General features: G+C 35.0%; 1 protein-coding gene across 1 annotated transcript; it reads left to right on the plus strand.

Moving 5' to 3' along the window:
• Nucleotides 1-239: 239 nt before the first annotated feature.
• LOC141841810 (protein S-acyltransferase DHHC9) lies at nt 240-23,533 on the plus strand. The gene is made up of 10 exons (XM_074730008.1): nt 240-500; nt 2,092-2,185; nt 19,854-19,948; nt 20,030-20,197; nt 20,295-20,367; nt 20,500-20,552; nt 22,310-22,401; nt 22,484-22,536; nt 22,620-22,745; nt 22,824-23,533. The coding sequence occupies exons 1-10, from the start codon at nt 352-354 to the stop codon at nt 23,091-23,093; spliced, it is 1,173 nt and encodes a 390-aa protein (XP_074586109.1). The 5' UTR covers nt 240-351; the 3' UTR covers nt 23,094-23,533.
• The last annotated feature ends 1,953 nt before the right edge of the window (nt 23,534-25,486 follow it).

The following is a 25,486-nucleotide window of genomic DNA, read 5'->3' on the forward strand; positions in this document are numbered from 1 at the left end:
GGAACCTAATCGGCCACCTTGGTATAAAAAAAATATTTTCAAATTTACTTTCCTAACTTTTTTTTCTCCAAATATTTTACATTATGCACACTAATATTTTATTTTAAAAATTATTCTAAAAGTAGTTTCTTTATATTTTTATCTCTAAACATTTTTATTTTATTTTTTAATAATTATTTTTCGTCTTCCGCGCATGTTAGTAGCCCAGCAAAGAAAAGAATATCGGGGACCAATCACGCCTTCTCTCTCCTTCCCTAATTTATTTCGTCCGTCAGCCGGCGTCGCCGCTCGCTCGATCTGGAGTGATCGCCGAAAAGGCGAATCGAGAGGAGGCGACCAAAGACGGGGAGTATGGAGGTGCAGTGGGCGCTGGTGGTTCACGGAGTGGTGACGACGCTGGTGGTGGTCGCGTTCCTCTGCGGACACTGGCCCATCTTCCGCGGCACCTTCGTCGAGAAAATTAACTACATCCTCACTTTCGGCGCTTATGACTACTTCCTGTGAGCCTCCTCCCCTCAACAACCTTCTTACTTTAGCCGATTGCTTTTGTAGGTTCTTCTGCTCCAATTTTTTAACAGTCGGATGTGGCTTGAAGTTGAAGAGGTGAGTACGAGTCTGATGACTTTGTCATCTGGGGTGTGGTAGCGCTGATTCATGCTTCACTTGTTGGGGGTTCGGAATAAGTATAATTTCTGGAAAACGCAAGAGTTGGTACTTTAAGTCTATCGTGATCTAGTAATCGTGTGACATCACGCAGACGCTTGTTGATCAGCAGGTGTCCAGCTAGTCACTTAACAAAAGTTTGTTTCTCTCTTTTAACAATGTTCTTGTATATGATGACTTGGGAATTGGCTCTTCTTGCAGTAACTTCATATAAATTTGAGCCATTTTGGAACCTATCTGGAAAGATTATTTATGGAAATTGTTCCAAGAATGGTTCGTTAGATGAAATTTACTGTGAGTTTGAAAGTCAAAGTACAGATACTATATTATGTTTTCTTTTTCACTTTCTTCGATGCAGGGAATGACCTTTAATTGAGAGCAAATGTGTAGGTTGGAGAATGAAATGCAGTAGTGGACTTAGTTATGGTGGCCGTTGACAACCTTGCTCAGCATTTAATTTGCAGGGTACATTTAATTTTAAGTATGATAACAATCTCCAGTGAAGCAACGACAACATCAAACATCCTTCACAGTGGCAATGGAAATTTGGTGGATTATGCTAGATGAGAATAACTTATACCGGACAACCTTTAGGGTGGTGGTGGTGAGAGGATGCAATACAGCAAAAGAGAAAAGCTCTAAGAACCAATGAGTCATAACTAATAAGTGTGAATATGAAATGTTGATGATTCGTAGTTAATATGTTATGTGGGCTACAATCTTTCTTGGTCGACTTTTGAACATTTTCTGCATGTAGGACCAATCAAAATACATGGGTAATTTAGCAAGTGATCTATTTCACCTTTTCATAACTTTATCCAATCCATTTTTTTTATCATTTTCCCAAAAGTTTACCATAGAAAAGACTGATCTTCCCAATTAATAATAATTTTGGGAAAAATAAAGGTATGTCCTTTAATAACAAAAAAATGCTTGTAATTGATTGAACACCATTTAATAAACACCCTTATAGTTTTGCCTAGCCATTTTTTTCTGCATAATTACTTGGAACTTTATTGATAAAACTATTACCATTCATTTTAGACACTCAGTTCTGTAGTTAATTCAAAATTTGGAGACTCATGGTATGTAAAGTTATACCTTTTCTCAATTATGTTTTTTTTTCCTTTAAAATTTTTGAGATCACTAACTGCTTTTTTCATTAATTTGTAGTCCCTCAGTCATATTATAAGTTTCAGAAGATAAAGATCTTTTTATATTTTTCTAATTTGTAGATGTGTTTCCATTGTGTTAAATTTGGGTCAACAGATACTAATTAAGTAAATTGTTTATACATAGAAAATTTGCAAATGATTCTGAATGTTCATTAACTTGTGTCACTATGTTAAAGAAGGTTCCTTGACTCTTTTTCTTTAGTTTTCCTATATTCATCCTTTGAGTTAATTATCTCCCACTTGTTTTACCCAGGCGGTTTGTGGTAGCTGTATTTGGCTCTAAGGGCAAAAATTGTGTTCTTGCAGTTGAGCATTATTGTTGCGATCGGCCAAATCCTGTTTTACAAGTAATGACCTCTTTTCTTCTGTATTTTACCTCATGAAATAAAATTTGAAATTTAGCTCTTAACTTCTCCTTTATGTTCTGTTAAATACATACACATAAATGCTTCATCCTCATATGCCATCTGGTTGTGGTTCTCTAATCAGTGGACTACTACATTGTTTGCTGATTCGTTCAAGAATATTCCTTTGCCACAAAATGTTAAATATTCATATTGATTTGATGTGGAGAACTAGACCTTAAAGTGATTAATGCGTGATTCTCTATTTCATCCAAAAAAATGACATATGATTCATCATATTCATTTGACTTTCTCAGTTTTCACATTATTATGTTTGTATTTAGTGCATATTTAACATAATTTTGATTATTTGTTTGAGCTATTGTTCCAATCTTTCTTTTTTTGTATTTTCCCCAAATTAAGATAAACTGTGGGACCTTGTAATGTTGATTTTGCTTTTATAGAACTTAAGTGATTTGAACTATAAGTTCCCATCAGTTGGTCCCACCCAAAACTAACTGAATTTGTTTTTAATTCAACAAACTCTTTATTTGCAAATTAGCTGAAATTGTTTTGTTTTCATTGCATTTAACATGTTAGTTTTTATACAACAATGTGATCCCCAATTATCATTATTATTAAATACAACAAAGTAGGGGATAAAAAAGGAAAATAGAATTGAAAAAGAAGCAAAGCAAAAAACTCTTTATTAGCAAATTAGCTGAAATTGTTGTGTTTTCATTGCATGTAACATGTTAGTTTTTATAACAATGTGATCCCCAATTATCATTATTATTAAATCCAACAAAGTAAGGGATAAAAAAAGAAAACAGAATTGGAAAAAGAAGCAAAGCAAAAAAATAGGTGGAAAGTGTCAAAGGAGGGAGGGGAACCTATAAATATGACATTGTCTTCCCGTGGCTATCCCTATTTCCATTAGTGGGTGTTGATGGCTTGTATCTAATGAAGCTTACTTTAATGCTTGATCAATTTTCATAGTGGATGGTAGGAGGAAAACTAAGGTCTAAACTGTTGGATGGTTTGAGTGTCTCATGTCGGAACGTTGGATGAATAGCTTGACCTAAAAAATACAATTCCTTTCTCTTGCAAAGCCAAAGTACAAGGATTAATGCTCTGTTTATCCTCGCGGATGGATCGAGGAGGGAAAGGAATCAACGGTGGAAATATATCCTCGGCAGAAAAGAAAAATATCATCAAAGGATCAGCTTTGCTGGAATAAAAAGGGAAAGAAAAAGGGAAGAAGCGTAAGTCGCAAATCTGCCATCATTGTGACAAGGCATCTCGTGGTGAGGCCACGAGGCTTGGCCTCACGTGCCCTCTCGTGGCAAGGCCGCTAGGCTTGGCCTCACGAGTCCTCTTGTGGCAAGGTCGTTGATGCCTTGCTGTGAGGTATCAACCTCGCGACGAGGTCGCCGCTCCTTGCTGCGAGGTTGCTGCTCCTTACTGCGAGGTCACCACCTCGTTGTGAGGCTCAGTCTCATGAGGCCTCCCATGGCGAGGCCACTGTCACCTCACCGCCATATCACAGCCTCACTGCGAGGTTGCTAGTCTCTGTGTGGTTGCTGATCAATACAAGTGCTAGATGTGAGAGTGCATATAGAGCGCGATAGAAGGAAATATGCTTTTGCTCGATTTTGGGTGGACGAAGAATTGAAGAAAAATGAACAAATTTGGAACCCATCCTTTCTTTAATTTTACATCAAGTAAACAAGGGAAAATATCTCGATTTTCATGCAATCCCCTTTCCTTCGTCCATCCTTAGAAGTAAACTGGGTATAAGTGAAGATTCTCAAAAATCTTATCTTGTATATACAAATTACATACTCTTATTTAAGGAATTAAAATCACATAATACCTCCTAATCAATTACAGTTATTATCAAATCAAATCTTTCTAATTATACAATATCAAATCAAATATGCAATAAATTGCCTAGATTGGTTCTCCACACTCCCCTTCACTCTAGGGAGTAGATGCTTTCCAACCTAAGGATTATGTTCATCTCACTTAGATTAGGTCTGAACAAGACCTTGGTAAGGATGCCAGTTTGATGCTTTGATGGAATATAGTTGAGGGTGATTGACTTATCTTCAATTTTCTTGTTGATAAAATGTCGATCAATCTCTACATGTTTGGTACGATCATGGCGGACAGGATTCCTGGCAATTACGATAGTTGATGGTTGTTGCATAAGATTTGAGTAGGGTCTGATGTCTCAACTTTGAAATCGTTTACCAGCTGCTTTAGCCATATCCCCTTGCAAATACTTGAGGTTAGTGCTCTAAACTTAGCTTCTGTGCTACTTCTAGCAATCACAATTTGCTTCTTGCTTCGCCATGTTACCAAGTTTACCTAGATGAAAGAGCAATATCCTGATGTAGACCTTCTATTATTTGGAGATCCTGCCCAATCAGCATCAGTATATACTTCTAAAGATCTGCTACTAGATTTCCTGAACATAAGATCTTTCCTTGGATCTTTCTTCAAGTATCTCAATATATGATTCACTGCCTCCATGTGATCCATAGATGGATTACTTAAAACTGACTCACCCGACTCACTGAAAAACTTATGTCTGGACGTGTATGAGTTAGGTAGATCAGCTTACCCACTAACCGTTGGTATTGTCCCTTGTCAGCCGCTAATTCATCAGTTCCATGCATAAGCCTAGTATTGGGATTCATGAGAGTTTCAGTCGGCTTGCATCCACTCATTTTAGTTTCACGCAACATATCAAATATGTATTTGCGTTGGGAAACAGATATGCTGTTGTTGCTTTGTGCCACTTCCATTCCCAAGAAATACTTTAAGTGCCCCAAGTCTTTGATCTCGAATTCTGTGGGCACGAATGACTTGAGTCTTCTAATTTCGTCACCATGATTTCTTGAAAGGACAATGCCATCAACAAACACAATCAAAATTGTGATTTTCTCATTTGGGAAGTACTTAGTGAACAAAGTGTGATCAGCTTGTGACTGGAGTATCCATCATTCTTTAAGACTTTTGTGAATCTATCAAACCATCTCGGTGACTGTTTCAGCCCATACAATGTCTTTCTGAGTTTGCATACTTTTCCTTGTGTATCACTTGTCTCAAAGCCAGCTAGGATGCCCATATATACTTCTTCAGTCAAGACTCTATTAAGGAAGACATTTTTAACATCGAGCTAATACAATGTCCACAGCAATGGACAATAGAACATGACCTGTGTTTAGTTTAGCCACTGGCGCAAAGGTCTCTTGATAATCAAATTCATATGATTGAGTATATCCTTTCACCACTAGGCATGCTTTGTAACGGTGTATACTCCCATATGCATTTTGTTTAACTGGGAATAACCACCTACATCTCATAGTTTTCTTTCCTGGTGGTAGCTTTGTTATCACCTACGTATCATTTTTTCCTAGTGCATTATATTCCTCGAGAGTCACTTTCTTCCATTCAGAAATTTTAAGAGCTTCATCCACAGAGTTAGGAACACTGATTCTATCTAAAGAGATCACAAATGCATGAAACAACGGCGATAGCTTCGCATAGGAGATGCAACTGTGAAGAGGGTGTTGAGTGCATGATCTTATATCTTTCCTGTGTGCAATTGGTAGATTTAATGTAAAATCCAGTTATGGACTAGATGTAAAATCTGTTATCTCCTGTTGTGATTCAAGTTCAACGTGGCTTGGGGAATTCTCTTGACAGTGTTCAGATAGTACTGACACTCGATGTTTCCTTCTTTCATACACTTGTAGAGTTGGAGGATGAGAAGGGTGATATCAAGATTTGGAGATGGTAGATCACCAAATTTTAGGAAGGTTGAACGGAAGACTCAAATGATGATGGCCCAAGAAAGGATGTCCACTCCCAAAACTACAATTCATCGATATTGTTCTCCTCTTGAATTGTAATGTTAGAGTAGTAAGGGATAGTGTCAAAGAATGTAACATCCATAGTGTTGTAGAACTTTTTAGTGATTAGTGAATAACATTTGTATCTTTTTTGGTTAGAGGAATAACCAAGAAAGATACATTTATGAGCCCGAGCATCAAACTTGCCTCGGTATTGAGAGTGAATATGCATAGAGCGATACAGGTGAAGAGTTTGATAGAAAGATCGGAGATAGACGAGATTGGGGAAACAATTTTTGTAGTGTCTGCAATGAAGTGCGGTGTTTGAGAACTCGAGAGGCTAGGTGATTTATGTGGTATGTAGCAGTGTGGATTGCTTTTCCCTAAAATGTGGTTGGGGTATTAGCTTGAAATAGTAGGGATTGGGTTGCCACAAGAATGTGGTGATTTTTTCATTCAGCCACACCATTTTGTTGCGGTGTGTCAACACAGGAACTTTGTTGGACAATTCCATGAGATTTGAGATATGAGCCAAGATCAGAATTGAAAAATCTTTGGCATTGTCGGTTTTGAGTATTTGAATATCACCTTTGAATTGGGTTTTGACCATGACATGGAAGTTTTGGAAGATGTGCTTGGCTTTAAATTAGATGTGCTTGTCTTCAGATTTGAATGCCTTTCATTAGGAATGTCCAACATAATTTAATGTGATCAATAACCAATAGTAGGAACCACCTTGAGCTTGTGAGACTTGGGGTACAAAATGGTCCCCATATGCCACTATAGATGAGAGAAAAAGGATGTGTGGGCTTATATTGTCTGGGAGAGTAAGTGTTTCGAGTATATTTTAGAATTTGACAAACTTCGCATTGAAACAAACTCAGATTTTTATTAATAAAGAGTGAGGGAAACAAGTACCTTAAATATAAAAAATTGGGATGACCAAGTCGAAAGTGCCACATCATAATATCACTTTCTTTATCGGACCGACTGCTATCATTAGGACTGAATTGACATTTGTGACTACCTAAATAGCTTAAAGATAGATAGGCATTAAGGAAGTAAAGACTTACACGAAACTTAACACTGCTAATCGTTTTCCTGGTGCTGAAGTCCTGAGACACGAGTTAGAAAGGAATTTAGTCTCATAGTTGAGATTTTTATTTAATCTACTAACAAAAACAAGATTACAATCAAGATAAGAAACAAATAGCACAGAATGTAGAATTAGTGTGTTTGAGAGATGAATGGTTCCTGTCCCAACTACTTTAGCATATGTCCCATTTGCTATACGCATTGATTGGGGTTTGTCACATAGCGAAAAAGTGGAGAAAAGTGATCTATCACCTGTCATGTGAAGCACTAGAATCCACAATCCAAGGGATGTGCATGGATGTGTGCATTGCTGATGGAGGCGATATGTTTGCCTTCTAAATGAGCTATTGGAGAACATTAAGTTCTTTAGAGAAAGGAACCGAGTTGTCACACTATGTCATGGGTGTGAGTATAACATTTTCCTTTGCTTTACGATCCGGCTTCCAATTTGTTGGTTTCCCATGAAGCTTCCAACATGTGTCTTTGGTGTGTCCTTGCTTTCGACAGTAGTCACACCATAGGCGTCCCTTCTTCGGCCGATTGTCATTCGTGTTGTGAGTGGAATTCCAGGCAACTAGAGCACTTGCTTCAGTTGACTTGAGAGGCTGAATTTCGGAGTTTGGTTATCCTAACATTACCCGCATATGGTTTTCTTCCCTTTGGACTTCTAAAAAAGCCTCCTGAAGACTTGACAACGGTTTTGTGCTGAGGATTCTGCCCCCTACTGTATCTAGAGACTGATCAAGTCCCATCAGAAACTTAAACACTCTCTTGGTCTCCACAAATCTCTTGAAATACGTTTGGTCTTCAGAACACTTCTAGTTATGAGTTTCAAAGAGATCCACTTGATGCCAATAGCGAGTGAGAGTTGTAAAATAGATAGTTATTGAATGATTACCTTGCTTGAAGTCTTGGAGAGTGCTTTCAACATGAAATAATTCAACAATGTTGTCTTGACTGGAGAAAGTATCACGAATTGCCTCCTATATATCTTGGGCAGTTGTGAACAATAGAAAATTTTCATCGATTTCTGCATTCATAGAGTTGATTAGTCATGATATAACAAGGTTTTTTCAGCCCTCCAGACTCGATACTCTGGACTGTCGATTTCTGATTTTGGAATAATCGATAGATAATCATCTTTTCCTCGTCCGTTGATGAACATCATTACAGATTGTGACCATTGAAGATAATTGTGGTCATTCAGTTTGTGAATGGTAATTGAGCCAGAGATAGTTTTTAGTTGAGTCAGGAAGTGCGACATTGTGGGGTGATTTGGAGCAGAGTTGACTATGGAAGAGTTCGTCGACATCTGCTCGGAGTCTGATATGATTGGCTGCAGTCTTAGTAAGTAGACAGAGGTGGAAAAGACGTTCGGCCAAAAGTTATCGCCCTGAATGGTATGATAGAATTGGACTTGCTAACGTTAGAAATCCTAGTCTTTCACTGCTAAGAGTTACAACAAAGAGGCAAGTTTGCCTTGGCACCAGGGTTGACCTCGAAGACCAAAATCCTCGATGGCTGATGAAGATTGAAACCCTAGAGGCAGTTGGGCGGCAAAAGGTGGCTCTGATGTCATAAAGATTCTCAGAAAATCTTATCATATTTCTCTTTTATATACAAATTACATATTGCTATTTAAGGAATTAAAATCACATAATATCTCCTAATCAATTACAACTATTATCAAATCAAATCTTCCTAATTATACAATATCAAATTAAATCTGCAATAAATTGCTTAGATTGGTTCGCCACAATAAGTACAACAGAATAATAAAATTAATAAGAGAAATCACAAGCTAATAAGAATAGTTTACATGGTTTGGACCCCATGTCCAACTCCACCTAGCGATCCATTACGTGAATCAAGTTCGAAATTCCCACTTTAAAAGAGACTCCATGAGAGAGATGGTGAAACCTTGTATAGATATCTTTCTACAAATATGAAATGCAAGCAAAGAGAAGATATTACAAATGTAGCACTAGAAGCCTAAGAATGAGTAGAGAAGCGAATAGTTGTTGTCTATAAGTTGTGTATTTAAGGTCCCTTTGCACTCCTATTTATAGTAATGAGGGTGCATCCAAACAAAGGATGATAATTCATTTGGATAGCTTCTAGTTTGAATTAGTCGACTCAACTGTTCAATAGTTTATTGTTTATCAAATAAGATAACCTTATCACCTAACACTAATGTTTAGTCGACATCTAGTTGACTAGTCGATTGGCTTGGATAAGAAGATAAGGTTATTCACTAATGACTTTTATCTTTATTCGATTCTATCAAGATCCAGTCGACTCATTATGCTGATACTCATGCAGTCGTCTCAATTAGCCTATGAAGCAAACTTATTTTGTTCAACAGTTGACTCCAATTAATCAAAGACCAAGTCTAAACTTGAGCACAATATTCTAGTTGTCTAAGCAATCAACTTATCATCCCAATCGATTGAGACAACCATTAGTCGACTCATTAAGGTTCAAGAGGTCCTGTTGGAGTTCAGAGTGAATGATACGAGACATTCTAGGGACCGTAGGACGAGGAGATTAAACCTAGTTCAATAGTTTTGGCAAAAGTTGCAAGAGGTGGACTTTATTAGTGAAAGTGTCACATGTGGAGTAGTTTTTCAGCTTAGTGTATCAGAGAGACTAACCTAACCGAAGGTACACGCGTGGAAATGTAAAGCGGCAACAACTAGAAGACAGTGGGTTGTGAGAGATTGTGACTTATAATCTTTTCATGATCATAGTCTAAGTATGAGCTCAATCTTAGAGGATTACGAGGGCTTACAATGTATAAGTTGATCAAAAATTGATAATGAGTCAATTGATGGTTGTCTCAGTCGGTTGGGATGCTGAGTTGATTGCTTAGACAACTAGAATACTATGCTCGAGCTTAGACTTGGTCTTTGATTGATTGGAGTTAATTGTTGGACAAAATATATCTGCCATATAGGCTGATTGAGTCAACTGCATGGGTATCAACATAATGAGTCGACTGGATCCTCATAGAGTCAAATAAAGATAAAAGTTGTTGATGAATAAGCTTATCTTCATTTAGTCTCTTTGATGCACCAAGCTTAAAAACTGCTCCACTTGTCATTCTTCACTTTCACCAATAAAATCCACCTCTTGCATCTTCTGTCAAAACTATCGAACTAACTTTAATCTCCTTGTCCTATGATTCCTTGAATGTCAAAACTATTAAACTCCAACAGACCTCTTGAACCTTGAGCTAAACCAACTTAGTCATGGTAAGTCAACATCACAACGACCACTTCGAGGCACAAGTTCCTCAAGCTTCATGTGCATATTATCGAGTTCCTGCAAACTCCATGCACACATCAATAGCATGGGCAAAAACCTAACTTAAAACTCTGCTAAACACATCAAAACATGTTGGTTGAATTCAACCACTCTGAGCATGATTGCACTAACATAAATGCGTTATCATGGTTGACACTTGACATGATTGAAACTCACTTTTGACGTAGTACTAAGATGAAACCCTAACTTGACTTAGAGAATTGAGACAAAAAATACTTTGAAGGTGTAAAATACATTGAAACAACACTACTATTATAGACTCAACTCTAAACATGCCAGGAAATACATGCCATAATTTGGAAGTATAATAACTCAATTTAACTCCTACTAAAATTTTAAAAAAATACGCAATAAACTTTTACTAAATTAAAAGATATGAAACTACACGATACTTAAAATTATTTAATTTCTAATTAATTCAAAATAAAATTTATATTTATATTTCCTTGTTTTATTATTCTCCCTAACCAAAGAAAACTTAACTCTAGACTAGTTTTGAGTGTCTTCAATTAGGTTGTCCTTTTAAATGTCTAAGGAACAACAATAGTATTGCACGGGTCTTGCGCTTTAAAATCTTTATCATCATAGGTGATCCTTTTAATGAGTAAGAAATTAATGCATTTTATTTCTCCTTGGACATTTCCCTTTATTTCCATCTGGTTTGGTTGTCTTTCTATTAAATTAGAAAATGCCTCAGTCTATCTAGGATGACCACACCTGCATAATAGTCACGGGTGGAGGTCAAAATTCTTCTAATAAATCAACTTATCCTTATAGTTGAAAATTAAATTAGTGTTAAATAAGTTGGGAAAATAATGTAAATTTTTCTCACAATATAACTAAAGAGCTTCGATGTGAATGCTTTTAAAGTAGATGATTTGGATCAATTTAAATTTGTGAATGCAAGAATGATAACCTATCATCTAATTAAATAGTTTATACTAATTATTATTTAGTACAATTTTGCTTCTAGTCTCGCCGTGTGTCTCTTGTATCAACACAGAAGAAATTTCAGTGTGACCATAAGTGGTAGCTAAGGACACTAATTCATTAGTGTGTGTGATAAGTTTTTGAGTCATGAACACTATAAAATGGCACATACCAATTAAAATTTTAATTGTATTATTGATTATCAAATGATTGTCTTGCATTGTGTTTTGTGTCATTGTGCTTGTTTTGTTTGATTTTTTCTTTTAGTTTCTTTGGATAGCATGAACACGGTATAATTTTTGAGCCTAAGATATTATCAATAAAATTTTCATTGTTCCTTAAAGCGGTTAAGCTAATTAGTTTTGTTGGTTTAATGATGTTTCCAATTGGTTAGGTTTATTGAGTTGTTTTGGTGTGTTTGACAAAGGGTTTAAGTTAGTTTTGCTTGTAGTCTTGACGTGTGTGTTGAATTTTTAGGGATTTGGTAGAGTGCACATGGAGCTTGCAGAGCTTGTGAGTTGATGTAGTTAAGTTTGTTGGATTGATGTTTTATGGCTTAGAAGTCTGTAATGAGGTGGACTTTGAGGTGATCAACGAAGGTTGGTATAAAACATCCAAGAGATTGAAAGTTCTTGGTGAGGTGGACTATAGGACAAAATGTATGGACTGGTTGCTAGTTTGATACCTTTGATGACTTGTAAAGTTGAGCTTAGGCGAAGGATTACATGGCGCATTTGAGGGATCAAAAATTTCTATGAGGCATACTCCAAGGCCACTAAATAGGAGGTGGATTCCAAAGATGAATAATGAAGATGACAAGTTGGAGCAATGTTATAGGGTTTGTTGCATTTAATACAGTGTGAACTCAAGGGCAACGTAAATTATCTAAAAGGTTGAAGACCTGAGAGTAACATGGATTGTCACAAATTATGAGTGAAATATAATCTTGGGCTCTAGACTTTTTGGTTTTTGGCATCATCGTCAGGAGATGATGTATAAATTAGGAAGGGACTACTTAGTGGCTTATAGAGAAGCTTCAACCAAGGAATAATAGTTTTAGATTGTAGTTGGTGATCAAGTTTAGTTCTAAGTTTTGTGTAGGCTTACAAGGGTATAAGCCAAGTGAAGTCGGGATCTCTGAATAAATTCTCTCAACTGGAGGTGAACCTTAGTCGATTGGAGTGGTAAATGGACTTAGGAGTCAACTGTAAACTCTCTACCAGAGGACAACACTGATGAGCATTCGATTGGAAGATCTCTCCATTTGAGTGGCTAAAAGATCTATGGGACGACTAGAAATCATCGATTAGTCAATTGGAGCTTGTTTTAGTTGACTAGAAGCATTCAAGAATTAGCCATTGGAGTCTATTCTATATAAGCTTTCCAGGGGCTGTTTGGCTTGTTATGGGTGCACAAGTTCTCTGGTAACATTTTTGTCTTCAAGTGCTCAAGGAAAACAACATATAAGGGGTTATGTAAGTTTTCTCTATAAGCTCTTGGTATTCTTGTTTCCTTTGCTTTAATTCATATTTGTATCTAGATAAGATATACTTGCATGAGATTTTCTCTACCTCTTAAAAATGCGATTGATTTGATAGTTTTGATGACCTATAAAGAGATGAGCTTGTAGGTGATCACGAAGGATAATGTGGAACATTTAAGGGATTGAAAATTTTGAGCAAGGCATAATGTGGGGTAGTGTGACAAAGCTAGACTATGTAGGTGAGCAACAAAGGATTGCACGTTGGAGCAAAATTAAATGACCGGTGCACATGAGGTACTGAGGATTTGACGTTAGGTGAACTCAAATGAAAAAATATCAATAAGTTGAAGACATAGTAGCATGCGAGCTATGAGAGACAACAAGTGAAATAATATTGGAGTTTTTGCTTTTAAGCAACATTATCAAGAGATAATGTGTGTATGCATTATCATGAGATGATGTGTGTAAGTTGGATAGTGACTACTTGGTTGCTTGTAGGGAGCCTTCAACTAAGGAACAATATATTCCAGATTGTAGTTGGCGGTTGATCTCGATTCCGATCCTTGTCTAGGCTTAGGAGGGGTCAAGCCGAGTGAAGTTAGCATCTCATTTAGTAGACTCGAGGTAAGTATGAAAAAATTAGAGTGCATAGCCGACTCAGGAGTCAATTGGAAATTCTTTGTTTGGAGAACATAATATTTTTATTTGAGTTCCAACTGACTGGAGTGTGTTCCAGTCGATTGGACTGCATTGAGTGGTCAATTGGAACTATTCCCTAGTCAACTAGCCAAAAGAAGATTGTTGGCTATGCAAAATGCCAGATTTGTTGACTAAAGATTGTTTCAATTGATTGGAGGTGCTAGCAAACTTGCTGCTGGAGCCTGTCCTATAAAAGCTTTTGAGGCTGCTTGCATGGTATGGGTGCACAAATACCCATGTGAAATTCATGTGATTAAATACTCAAGTGAGACAACATCCACCCACGAACATTCTTCGAGTTCTAATTTTTTAAGTTTGTAAAAGTTTTATTTTTATGTCATTGCCTATTCACCCCTCCTTATATGGCCCTATCGTCAACCACAAGGTTACAGGTTTGTTTAAGATTGCATCATCAGGGGGCTCATAGATGGGCTCATAAATGGTGTCATTAAAGGATTTAATTTATTATGTGTGAATTTTTAAAATATGGTGGAACATATTTTGAGTTGGTTCTCATTTTATCTCTTGTCATAATGTGATATTTTTTTGGCGCTATCATATAATAGTGATCTTGTACACTTTGCTAATCTCACTAGACATCATTTTATATCAATTGAAATAATTGTAAGTGTTAGCTATCCGATCCAGATATGTGCGATTCCATTATTCATCAAAACTAGGAGTACCTACCTTAACACACATAGATTGTATAGCATTTATTATATTATTTGTTTAAATAGCTTGTGCTATGTATAAGCAGATAGTTCTATTTCCCTCGCTCTTGAGTATGAACATCATGTTGGGTAACTTTTGAAAATATTGACATAAAAAAGTCATCAACAAAGCATACCTACAAATTCATTTTCATTTTCAAATACGTTTAGCTACAGCATCATGCATTGTATTATTACTTCTTTACTAAGCTTCAATTATAAGCCAACATGGAACCTTTTTATTGCTAACCGTTAGCTCTTAGCTAATCTTTGCCAAAATTTTCTTTAGCTCCTCCCTTGGTATGATTTTTTTTTTGTTGAAATAAACAACTAAAGAAACTATAAACAATACAATTATGATTAATACCTTTTTAAATAAACTTTGTGGAATCATTCTCTTGAAAATAAACCAAGTCCTAGCAAATTTGATTGTCATTAACCCCTCTATTGGTTATAGTAGTGAGATCGCTTTGCCGTATTACAAATTCAATTGTTTATGGGTCATAGCATTAAGATCACTTAGCCCTAGTATTTTAAGTCTTATTCTATGTTGGTTGATACAGGTGAAATATTTTGTTCCACCTGTTGACCAACATGCCGAACAGACCAACACTCACCTTGACATTTCATCAACTTCATTTGTCTAACAAGAACCTTAGAACCTTTGTCGTATTGCAAGCATCATCACCATCACATTACGATCTTGCGGGGCGCTGAATCCTCCTCCTTCCCTGTTAGTTCCTATGTGCTGAAATCATGCTGAGACACTAGCTAGTACAAGTCCTAGCCTCCTACTTTTCTTTCTCTTGCATCACCTCTTCCTATGTTGACTCCTTGCACCTAAATCTTAGCTAGTATAGGTAAGTTCTTGTCTTCTCCTCCTCTTCCTCTTCCTCAGACATCAACATAGGAATTCTTCCTCCTCTCCTTTCCCCTTCTCCTTCGGCACACCTCCAACATTGATACGCCACTGATGCTACTATTTTGAACTGGCCAGGGATCGAAAAATCCTACTTGGCTTGAGATTTCAATCCTTGCTTAGCCCTTTCACAAATGTGTCTTTGATTAGTCACTTCCTATTTCATTGAGAATCTAAACTCATCTGTATCAGATAAAAGGATATCTTGTATATTATAGTTTGAATATTATACGGGCACATATGAAATGATCTCAAACCATTAGCAAGAGTACCATGAGGCCGAGAAAGCAATCCTTTCAGGTTCAGTCGGCAACAACTAGCAACAAGAACATCAATTCTTGATCTTTCTAATACTTGAATCACTAACATGAATTATACAACCACATAACTGATCTCCAAAGGCTTCAAGTTCTAACAAGAAGCAACAGTCTCAGGTTCTTAAATACACTAACCTTCTTTTCCTAACTAATTTAGATGTCTGTATATTTTTTGAAATATCATCATATATAACTTGTGCTGAAGTGCAGAAAAAATTCATTGGAATCTACTTCACTAATGACACATGGACAGACAACGACTAGTACGTTTCAACTAACAAAATAAGCAGTATAATATAAATGAACCAAACAAACAGAACAACTAGTTACACAGATTCCAAATCAGGGAGATGACATAACTGTTGGGAACATGGGGTATGTCAGTCATGTCAGAACTGCTCATACCACCGACTTTTGACAAATGCTTTCTATTTGCTATTTGCTGTGGGATTCCATCAAGCACCACTATACTATTGTTGATTTTACTGCTGCCCAAATGGGGACCTTGATGTAGCTTCTTGTGGACAAAATTTCTGATTGCCAAAGAGTAATCCGATTCCAGAAGAAGTTGGCAATGATATATTTATGGAATCTTGATATTCTCTCTTTATCTTGAGATCTAAATCAAGAGAAAAAGAGGGCGGGGTCAACAATGATGGAGCAAGGGGATAATGCAGATAAGGAAACAAAGATAGGAGAAAAGAAAATAATTTTGAAGAAAATAAATTGAAGAGAAATTTTAGATTGGCTTAATGACGACGACAAAAATAAAAGAAATTGAAAAATCTTCAAGAATGAAAATATTCAAGGTTGGCACATATACAATAAATTAGAGATTTTTTTTATAATATGATAATTAACATTTCTAGGGTAATAAATTGGGAATAATTATAATCCTTATTAAGATTAGCATATTTTCTTTATTTAAAATATTTAATTTCATATTTATTGTAGAGTTGAATTTATAAAAAAAGTCACAATTTCCAATTTAACTTCTTTGTGTCAGAGTTTTTCCTTTAATCTGGATGAGGTGATTTCTTTCTTCACTTCACCAACTTTGTTCTTTGTTCTTGGGTGGTTCAACAGTTCAATTTTGATGTTGCGTCAATTGGTATCAAAGTTGAAGCTTAGTGATTCAATTTTGGCACTAGTTCTTTACATATTTGTTTAGTCACTAGTTTTTATTGTGATTTTATTTCTCCTTATCATCACATATATATTTCCTCCACCACACATCTACTTTCATCATCACCTTTTACCGGCTTGTTCCACCATCATATTACTTCTCTATTCCCATTTGTTTTCGGGTTCGAATTAGATTCCCTTGCCATTTCATTATCTTTGTGTATCATCGATTTTGCCATGTTGTGCATCGTTGGCTTTGCCGTCACAAAGAAAAAAAAAAACATCAACAAAAAAAGGGAAAAAAGAGAGAGAGAAAAGGAAAAAGTAAAAAAAGTGAGAAAGAAAGAGTGAGAGAAAGAGAGTGGGAAAAAGGAGTTGAGAATTAAAAAGAGAGCAAAAAAGTAAAAAATAAAAAAGTGAGAAAAGAGAGAGAGAGAGAAGAGTGTAAAAAAAATATAGTTGATAGTAAAATATATATAAAGGGGCAGCCCGGTGCACGAAGTTCTTGTCAATGCCGAGATTGATAATGTATATATATATATATATATATATATATAAAGGGAAGATAGTTATACAAAAGAAAAAAGAGAGAAATATAGAGTTCTTATCACATCACCACCAAAAGCATCGATGGTGCCACTATGAGGATCTTCGTCACCTTTGCTAGCTTGCTCTTCTACCTTGCTGTTCCTCATCAATCTCACCCCGTCAAATTGTCAGCCATTGTTCTATCGCCATCAATAAAGTTGATCCATGTCTCTATCCACTAAAGCAAGGCATCATAGTTTTCTCAAACATCACACCGAAATCTTGTTGCTCTACTTCCTTTCTGATCCACCAATGCTAGCTCATTACACTAGCCACGACCTCACATGCTAGCCCTTCTTGATTGCAAATAATGCACTTTCGCACAAACAAAAGCCAATTGGATCTCTAAAAAGATTTAATTGAGCTTTTGCAATTTTGTCTACGAGAAAATATATTATCTTCTAGATCCAACAAAGAGCAAATTGGCTATCTTCCTCCATTGGTCCAACTCAAAACTTGGGCAACTTCAACATCAACGAATCTTGCATCATCTTGCTACCAACGTAGTTCCTCTTCCTAAAAATTAATTTTTATTTATTTAGTTGATAATTTTAAATTACTCGCATTTATTTAATTTTTCTCGTAATTTCATACATATCATTACCTTATTCATAAAAATATCATCATTTTTTTTCTATTTAGTTTGGTCATTATTCATAAAAGAAGATTTCTTATTTAATTTAATCATCATCCATCAAAAAATATTTTTTATTTAGTTTAATTATCATCCATCAAAAAATATATTTCTTATTTAGTTTGATCATCATCCATAAAAAAACAATATCATGATAGTTTAATTATTTCATTTGAATGTTAGCAATTTGTCATATTCTTCTACATCTCATTTAATTCATCACATTATTTTATTAATTATCATTATTTATCAATAATTTAATTAACTTGGTGAGAGAAATCACCATACTAATATATGCAAGATTAAAATTTTAGGAACGCGCCCCATGCGAATGGCAAACTTAAATTCTTCATACACTTAAATTTAGCAATGACATGTATATAAGATTACATTCATATTGTCCCGTATCTAAAGAAGAATCTCATTATTTTTGTAAACCACATGTTAGGACAAATGCTCCTATATTTGATGAAAGTACAAACCCAACATATTTTTTGATTGGTTAGATGACATTGGAAGTTATTTTAAATAACTTACCTAAATGAGTACGATTTATGAAATTCAGACATAGTGGAGCCGCTAAAAATTATTGGCGATATGTTCAAAACATTAGAGATCAAGACAAAAAAGAACCCATCACACGACATGAAATGAAAAGTCAATTAATAAAAGGATATGTCTCACTAAACATTAATTAATGATTGTTAACAAATATAAAAACAAAACAAGTTTCCTTAAGTGAATTGAAGTTGCAGACATCACCAGAAGACATCAGTTCTCTTACAATCTATGAACTTTTAATTAAAATGAAAGAGTTGTGATTAAATAAACCTTCTGATAACTCCACCTCAGTAAAATAACTTTCTAATGACAATCTAGAAGAGTCTTTCAAAGATACCTTAGATGAGTCTCTTAACAGTCTAATCTTAAATAAACCTTTTGTTGACTTGACCTTTTTAGAGACATGACTTAGAGTCTGTAATTTTAACTCATTCATATCATCAAAAGAAACTAAACAAGGAAACCAAACAAAACAAGCATCATGATTTACTAATGCAAGATGTCAAATTAAAAATTTAAAAATTACTTTTTATGATTACTTCTAAATTTAGTTATATTTATGATGTTTGTCAACTAACAAAATTAAATGTCTTATTTTCTTCTATCTACCAAATCAAGAACTCTACTTTTATATACTGGGATGGAAATTGCACCAAGTAATGATTATTATATAATGTCTAGTGATATAGTAAATTTTCATATTGCATTTATTAATTCAAACAACACAACATTTTGTTGGTCAACAAAAAATATAAGCCATTTTAAGGGAAAATGACTCCTTTTTGAAATGAGCAGAAGTTATTTTCTCCACCAAAGTAATCCACTCCTCTCTCTCTCTTCAAGTCCCCTCCACTGCCTCTACCCTTTCTTGAATCCCAAATGAACCTGTTGGCCATCTGTAGATCGTTGATTGTCCCTGCCAAGCAACTAGTGATTGCCTATTGTCCCTGTCTATAGTCAAACGACAGCAAGCATCCTCACTGATTAGCTGGCCACTGACTGCCGACAGTCCCTGTCGGCTTGCTAAAGATAGTCATAGTAAACAGGCTGATGATAGTTCCTGTCAACTGGCCACCAAGAGTCCCTTTCTGGCTGATGACAGTCTGCTGTCCTGATTGGCTGACTGAGGACTGCCAATTGTCACAGTTGACAGTCCCCGCGGGAAGGAAAGAAAGGTGAAATATCTTCCCATTAAAATAATTGATTTTATTGAAAGTTTCGCTAGGAAAATATCTTGCACATATAAGTTATTTGTTATGAAACAAATGGACCTGGACATCTATTGATATGTTGTCATATTGATAAAAAAGAGCTTCACATCTTTGTATGGTTTTATTTTGGGTTTTCTTAGCTCTTTTTGTTATTGCTTTTGCTTTCTAATTTTCTGTTATAGTGAATATCATTGTGCTATCTGCAGATATTCTATCTTTCTATTGTTTGTGTGACATACTTCATCTTTGGAAGATCATCCTTTAGATATATTCCTGGTTACTATGTCAGTGAACTGCACTGGTAAGATCTGTGTTATTTTGCAATTAGTTTGAATCTTATGAGTAATTTGATCTTTTCATATGAAGAAATTATAATTTGCAGGTACGTGGGCATTGCCGCTGTAGGTGTTGGAGTTATTCTTTTTATCTTGACTAGCTTTTCAGATCCAGGAACCGTGACAGCTGATAATGTTTCCAAATATGTCTCTGTATATCCATACGACAATATAATATACGAGGAGAAACAATGTGGGACTTGCAGGATCCAAAAGTGTGATTATGCTTTCTTCTTTTTTTTCCTATTATGTGATTGCAATTTCTTTGCACCCTTTATTTTCTTATCTGATATGAGTTGCACCCAAATGCAGACCTGCTAGATCTAAGCATTGTAGTGTATGCAATAGGTGCGTTGCCCGATTTGATCACCATTGCGGTTGGATGGTTAGGTTTATTTTGTATCTTCTAGTCATAGTCTTTGTATTCTAATACTTGATACTCTAATTTGATATCATTTGAACTATAAATTTCTATTGCAGTAATAAGATCTTCTAACATAGTTTATTTGGAATATAGAATAATTGCATTGGGGAGAAAAACACCCGCTACTTCATGGCCTTCCTTCTCTGGTCAGTGTTAACCTGATAAATTGGAAATATTTCAGATTTTTTGTTTGCTGTCCTTTACAAACTAAACTTTTATGTAAATTAAATTTACAGATAATCATCTTAAATTTCTTCTATTGTCTTATTGCATTATCCAATAATCATTTTTCTTGGCAATTTGTAGTTCTTGTGGCAAGTGAAATCTGTTGGATAATCTAGTGATGTTGGCAAATTCTGCATTTTATAGGCTATTTTTTTCTAGTTTATATTCCATTTGTTGGATGGCAGTGTGTATGAAAAACTGAAAAATTAAATTTTTGGTTTTATTTTTCTCGGCCAATTGGGTTCAATGGATGAGCTTGAAGACAAATGCTTCATAGAAACTTGTCTCTCTTCAATCTTTTAGGTAATAAGTGACTGGTGGAAGCTGTCAAATCTGAAACTATTCTTTCTAACACAGGACAGATTGAGATGGGCATCTGGGCAGTATTCATCTTTGATCCATTTTTCTATCAATGTTGGTTTGTCACTTGAAAGTTTTTACAGGAGTTCCCAATCAGTTTAATGTCAATCTGCTATGATAGCTTCTTTCTGAATTTATGTCTGAGCTATGTACTTGTGAAAATGTTAACTTTATTCTTCCATTAGTTTTAAAACAACTTTGAACTTTTTATGTCTTAGCTTCAATTTACTTATTTCCAAACCTTTGCCCAGTGCTAGAATCATAATATTAATATTATTACTGGTTTATCACTTTAGAATGACTTCAAATTTGGTTTTCTTTTTTTTGTTTGAAGATCTAAGTTCCCTTTCCACATTAGAAGTATTTACTTAGTATTTGACGACAAGGGCGAAATTGATGATAATATTATTAATAGGATAAAGAATGGATGCATGAAATTCAGAGGAAATTGATGATGATATCATTAATAGGATAATATCATGTATCCCTTTGGGTAAAATGGAAATTTTATATGATTGTGGGATAACCATCATTCTGTTGATTGAAGTGTTGATCTGTTAGGAAGCAACATGTGCACAAATTTAATGTAATTAGAGATGAGAGTATCAAGATGGATGTATGGGGAGCTATTCGGATGTGGAAGCTCAAACCTAGTTTCTTAGTTGAAGGTTCAGGAGTATAGGACAGATTCTCTATGGGGAGAGTTCCATGAATAGCCTGCTCTATTTGATAGCGAGAGGCTTCTTTTATGAGTAAGACAAGGATCATTGCTAATGAGGACCAGCTTCTAGACCAATGTTGACCATTCATGGCTATAAGCCCTATTGGGTGTCAATTTCTTGATAAAACAAACAACTTAGAAAGTACTGATATTCGAGAGCATTTGTCACTACAGTAGAAGTTGAAATTTGAGAAGATAAGTTGCAATGGTATGAGCATGTTCAATGAAGATCAATAAATTCTTTTGTGAAGAAGTTAAATCTATTAGAATGAAAGGTGAAAGTAGTACAAGACCAACCAAACCACAGATTACTATAATAAAAAAATAATTTAATTAATTTAAATATTATTAGTGATGTAGTGTTGCATATATCTCAATGAAGAAAGTAGTGGGAATAAACACAACTTAATGATGACGATGATCTTTGTTTACACGTCTCTTCTTATGAGCATATTATTATAGAAATGTTTTTTTCTTTTTAACCATTGTGGCACTAGCCAAGTCTATGTAGCACTAATATTACGAGTTGCTAATTTTATTTAATCTAATTGTCATAAGTGGGTTTTGTACTCCTGAATTCCATAGTCTTCTTGGCAGGCACTTCATTATTTGTATATATGGTGCATTTATCCTTGTGTTAATTCTTGCTGGTCAACTGAAAGAACACAAGATAATATACATTTTAACTGGTAAATATCATTGTGTAATCCAATTTCGCTTGGAGCAACTATTTTTTTGTTTGTCAAGTGATTTCTCCTCTTATTCTTTCAGTTTATTATGGCGTTGAACATTCCATTTCTAGCTTATCTCCACATCTAGTGCAGGTAGGATGAACTACTTTTCCATTTTTCGTATGTTTCAAATTGATTTCTCACATTTCTGCAATCTGATTTTCGGAATCTTGTAGTGGTTGCTGGGTTCGTATAATACCCAAATACTTCTGATAGTATTTCTGACAATACTTTCGTTGCTTCTGGCTGGATTCTTTGGCTACCACGCACATCTCTGCCTGACTAACACCACAACAAACGAGGTGCGACTCTTCTCTACTTCAACTCTAATTGTGGTCATGTTGATTGCTAATGGATATTTAACGAAGTTGAACTAGCAGACTTTCAAGTGGGAAGACTACATAAGCTGGAAGAGGAAACTAAATGAAGCCAAAGCTAGTGTTGCGGCGCTGAAGGGCAGTATACAGGCAGTCAGCGGAGATGCAAAACCTCGCGAAAGCAAATGGAGGGCTTTTTTCCGTAAGTCCCCATTGCAGCAGGAGGAATTGGTTGTTAAGAATAACTTGTATGATCAAGGTATAATTGGTAATATCTGTGAGATAATTTTCCCTTTGTCTGAGAGGAAGTCATTTCTTGTGAAATCAGAATAGAACTAACATTAGTCTCGTGTGAAGTTTGAAAAAGTTGTAAAGTGGAAAGAGACAAGGAAGGGACGAAGAGATTCAATTATAATCTTGTCTTTCTGCTCATTCCGAGAACCGTGTTGGCAGCTACGACAGATGGTCTGAGGGAGTTGTTTATAGTCATCTTGACTCATACAAAGCAAAATGATCGTCCATGTTGAAAGTGGATACCCCTTAAGATGTTCTGAAATTTAGAAGCTTCATGTATCGGAATAGTTTGTTTTCCTCTTTCCGCTACAAGTTCGGGTGTTATTTTCTAGAAGCTGAAAGTTCTAAAGCCTCCCAAATGGAACAAGGTGATGAGATTTTAAGGTTTGTTTTAAAATTTTAGTAGTTTTGTGTGTTTTCAGTTGGTCTACTTTTGAGAATTGTGACTGAAAAAACATATACATTTTGTGATTTCACGAGCGAAAGTTCCCTCCAAATTATATTTGTGTTGTTACCCTGGCACTGTCGAGTTTATATATCAAGAACAAACTCTGATTACTCTTTTACTTAGATTACTGCTAGATGGCCTTGATGCATAAGATCTGCTCAAATCGCAAGGTATGGATGCATGTGTTAACAGTTTTACCAACCTTGCACCGCCAAAAATAAATTATGGACCAAGATCAAAAGGGCATCCACTTTTTTGCTAAATTGGCGAAGGGGTATTTCATTTTAATTTTTTTATCAAAAAAATCTCTCATATAAAATGATATAATTATCCTCTAGTATAGTTTTCATTATTATCTCACTTATATTTTTTGTTTAAAGTTTGAATCGATCAGGCGTGTTGTAATAGTTATAAAATCATATATATCATGCATGTTATAGTAGCTATGGTATCATAGCTATTATAACTACAATATTTATAGTTGTAGTAATTATGATATCGTATCTGTTACAGCTATAATAATTGTAACAATTATGAAATTATAGCGGTTATAATATGAAAAATAATCTTAAATAAAGAAGATTTTTTTCGGAGTCTTTGAAAAGCTTTAAAAAAAAATATTTTTTAGGCATAAGATTAGGTTGTTATAGATTACATTTGATAATAAATGTATATCTTTGAATAAATTTTGATTTGATATATTGTATATCTCATGATTCAATTTAAGATAAAAGTTAGGATCTCTCAAAGCTTACATACTATTTACAGTTGTAGCAGTTATAATTTTGTAGTTGTTATAACTGCGTAACAATTCAATTGTAATAGTTACGAAATCGTAGCTAGTACAATGCATTTCCGATTCAAGATTTAAATAGAAAATATAAGAGAGAGATAATAATGAAAATAATATAATAGAAGGTAGCTCGGTAATTATACACATGGATGGATATCCTTTTGATAAAAATCCAAAGTGGAAAGTGATGTTGATGAATTCAAAAAATAAGGGACGTTTTTTATTTTGCCCAAAAATTATTTGAGAAGGGTCATTAGGGTTTTAGGGAAAAATATATATTGTGCTAATGTCTTTATGATAATAGACTAAAAAGATTTCAATATGCTTCAGTACTTTAAATCTGAATTCATCAATATTTTTCAAGTTTTTATACTTGTGTCTCGTAAATACGAAGTAATCAATATCTCCTCGAGCGGGCATTAGATTATATATATTCATATTTATGAAGTCTAATAATATTTCTTTGCTATGCTCACCTTTTTACTATAAGATGACTTAGTCATTTTGTAAGTAAACAAGATTGGAAGATTTCAAATGTTTTTAATCAAAGGTAGAGTCGTCAATTGGATTGGGCCAATCGTTGATTCGTCTCGTTAAATAATTTAAATGAATTGAGTTGAAAATTTATTAACTCATTTTAAGACAGATCCAGACGGATCGACCTATCTAGGCTCGTGATCCGCACGGGTAATCTCATAGTGGGCTCAAGTTGACTCATAGATTGAGAATTTTTTTTTTCAAAATTTAAAATTAAAATAAAAGAGTCAATGGGCTTGTAAGTTTGACTCGCCTAAACCACAATCCAAACTTAAAATTTTTAATCTCTTTTATATATATCTAACTGATAACCCGCCTTCGGTTGGCCGATAATCCATCATATGATGGGTTTTGACAGGCTGACCGTCCTATCATGAATTAATCCATTTGACCGCACTAATCGAAGTCATGTTTGTATTTTCTCTTATAAAATTTATATATGCAATTCTTGATTATATGAAAAGTCAGAAGTGTCGAAGTTAAGTCTTATTTGGATCACTTAATATATCATACTATTATTCTTAGATCTACATAGACTTGTCGCCATTGGGTTACTAGGATTTTGGCCATATGAAGTTGTCTTCATGTGTATGCACAAAGACTCTACCAACTCAAATACACATCAAATTAAAGTTTTTCTTCACCTAAGCTCTC

Source organism: Curcuma longa, chromosome 11 (assembly GCF_044706935.1).
Source record: "Curcuma longa cultivar G26 ecotype Majalengka, Jawa Barat chromosome 11, ITB_CL_G26_1.1, whole genome shotgun sequence".
In the NCBI taxonomy this organism is placed as follows: domain Eukaryota; kingdom Viridiplantae; phylum Streptophyta; class Magnoliopsida; order Zingiberales; family Zingiberaceae; genus Curcuma; species Curcuma longa.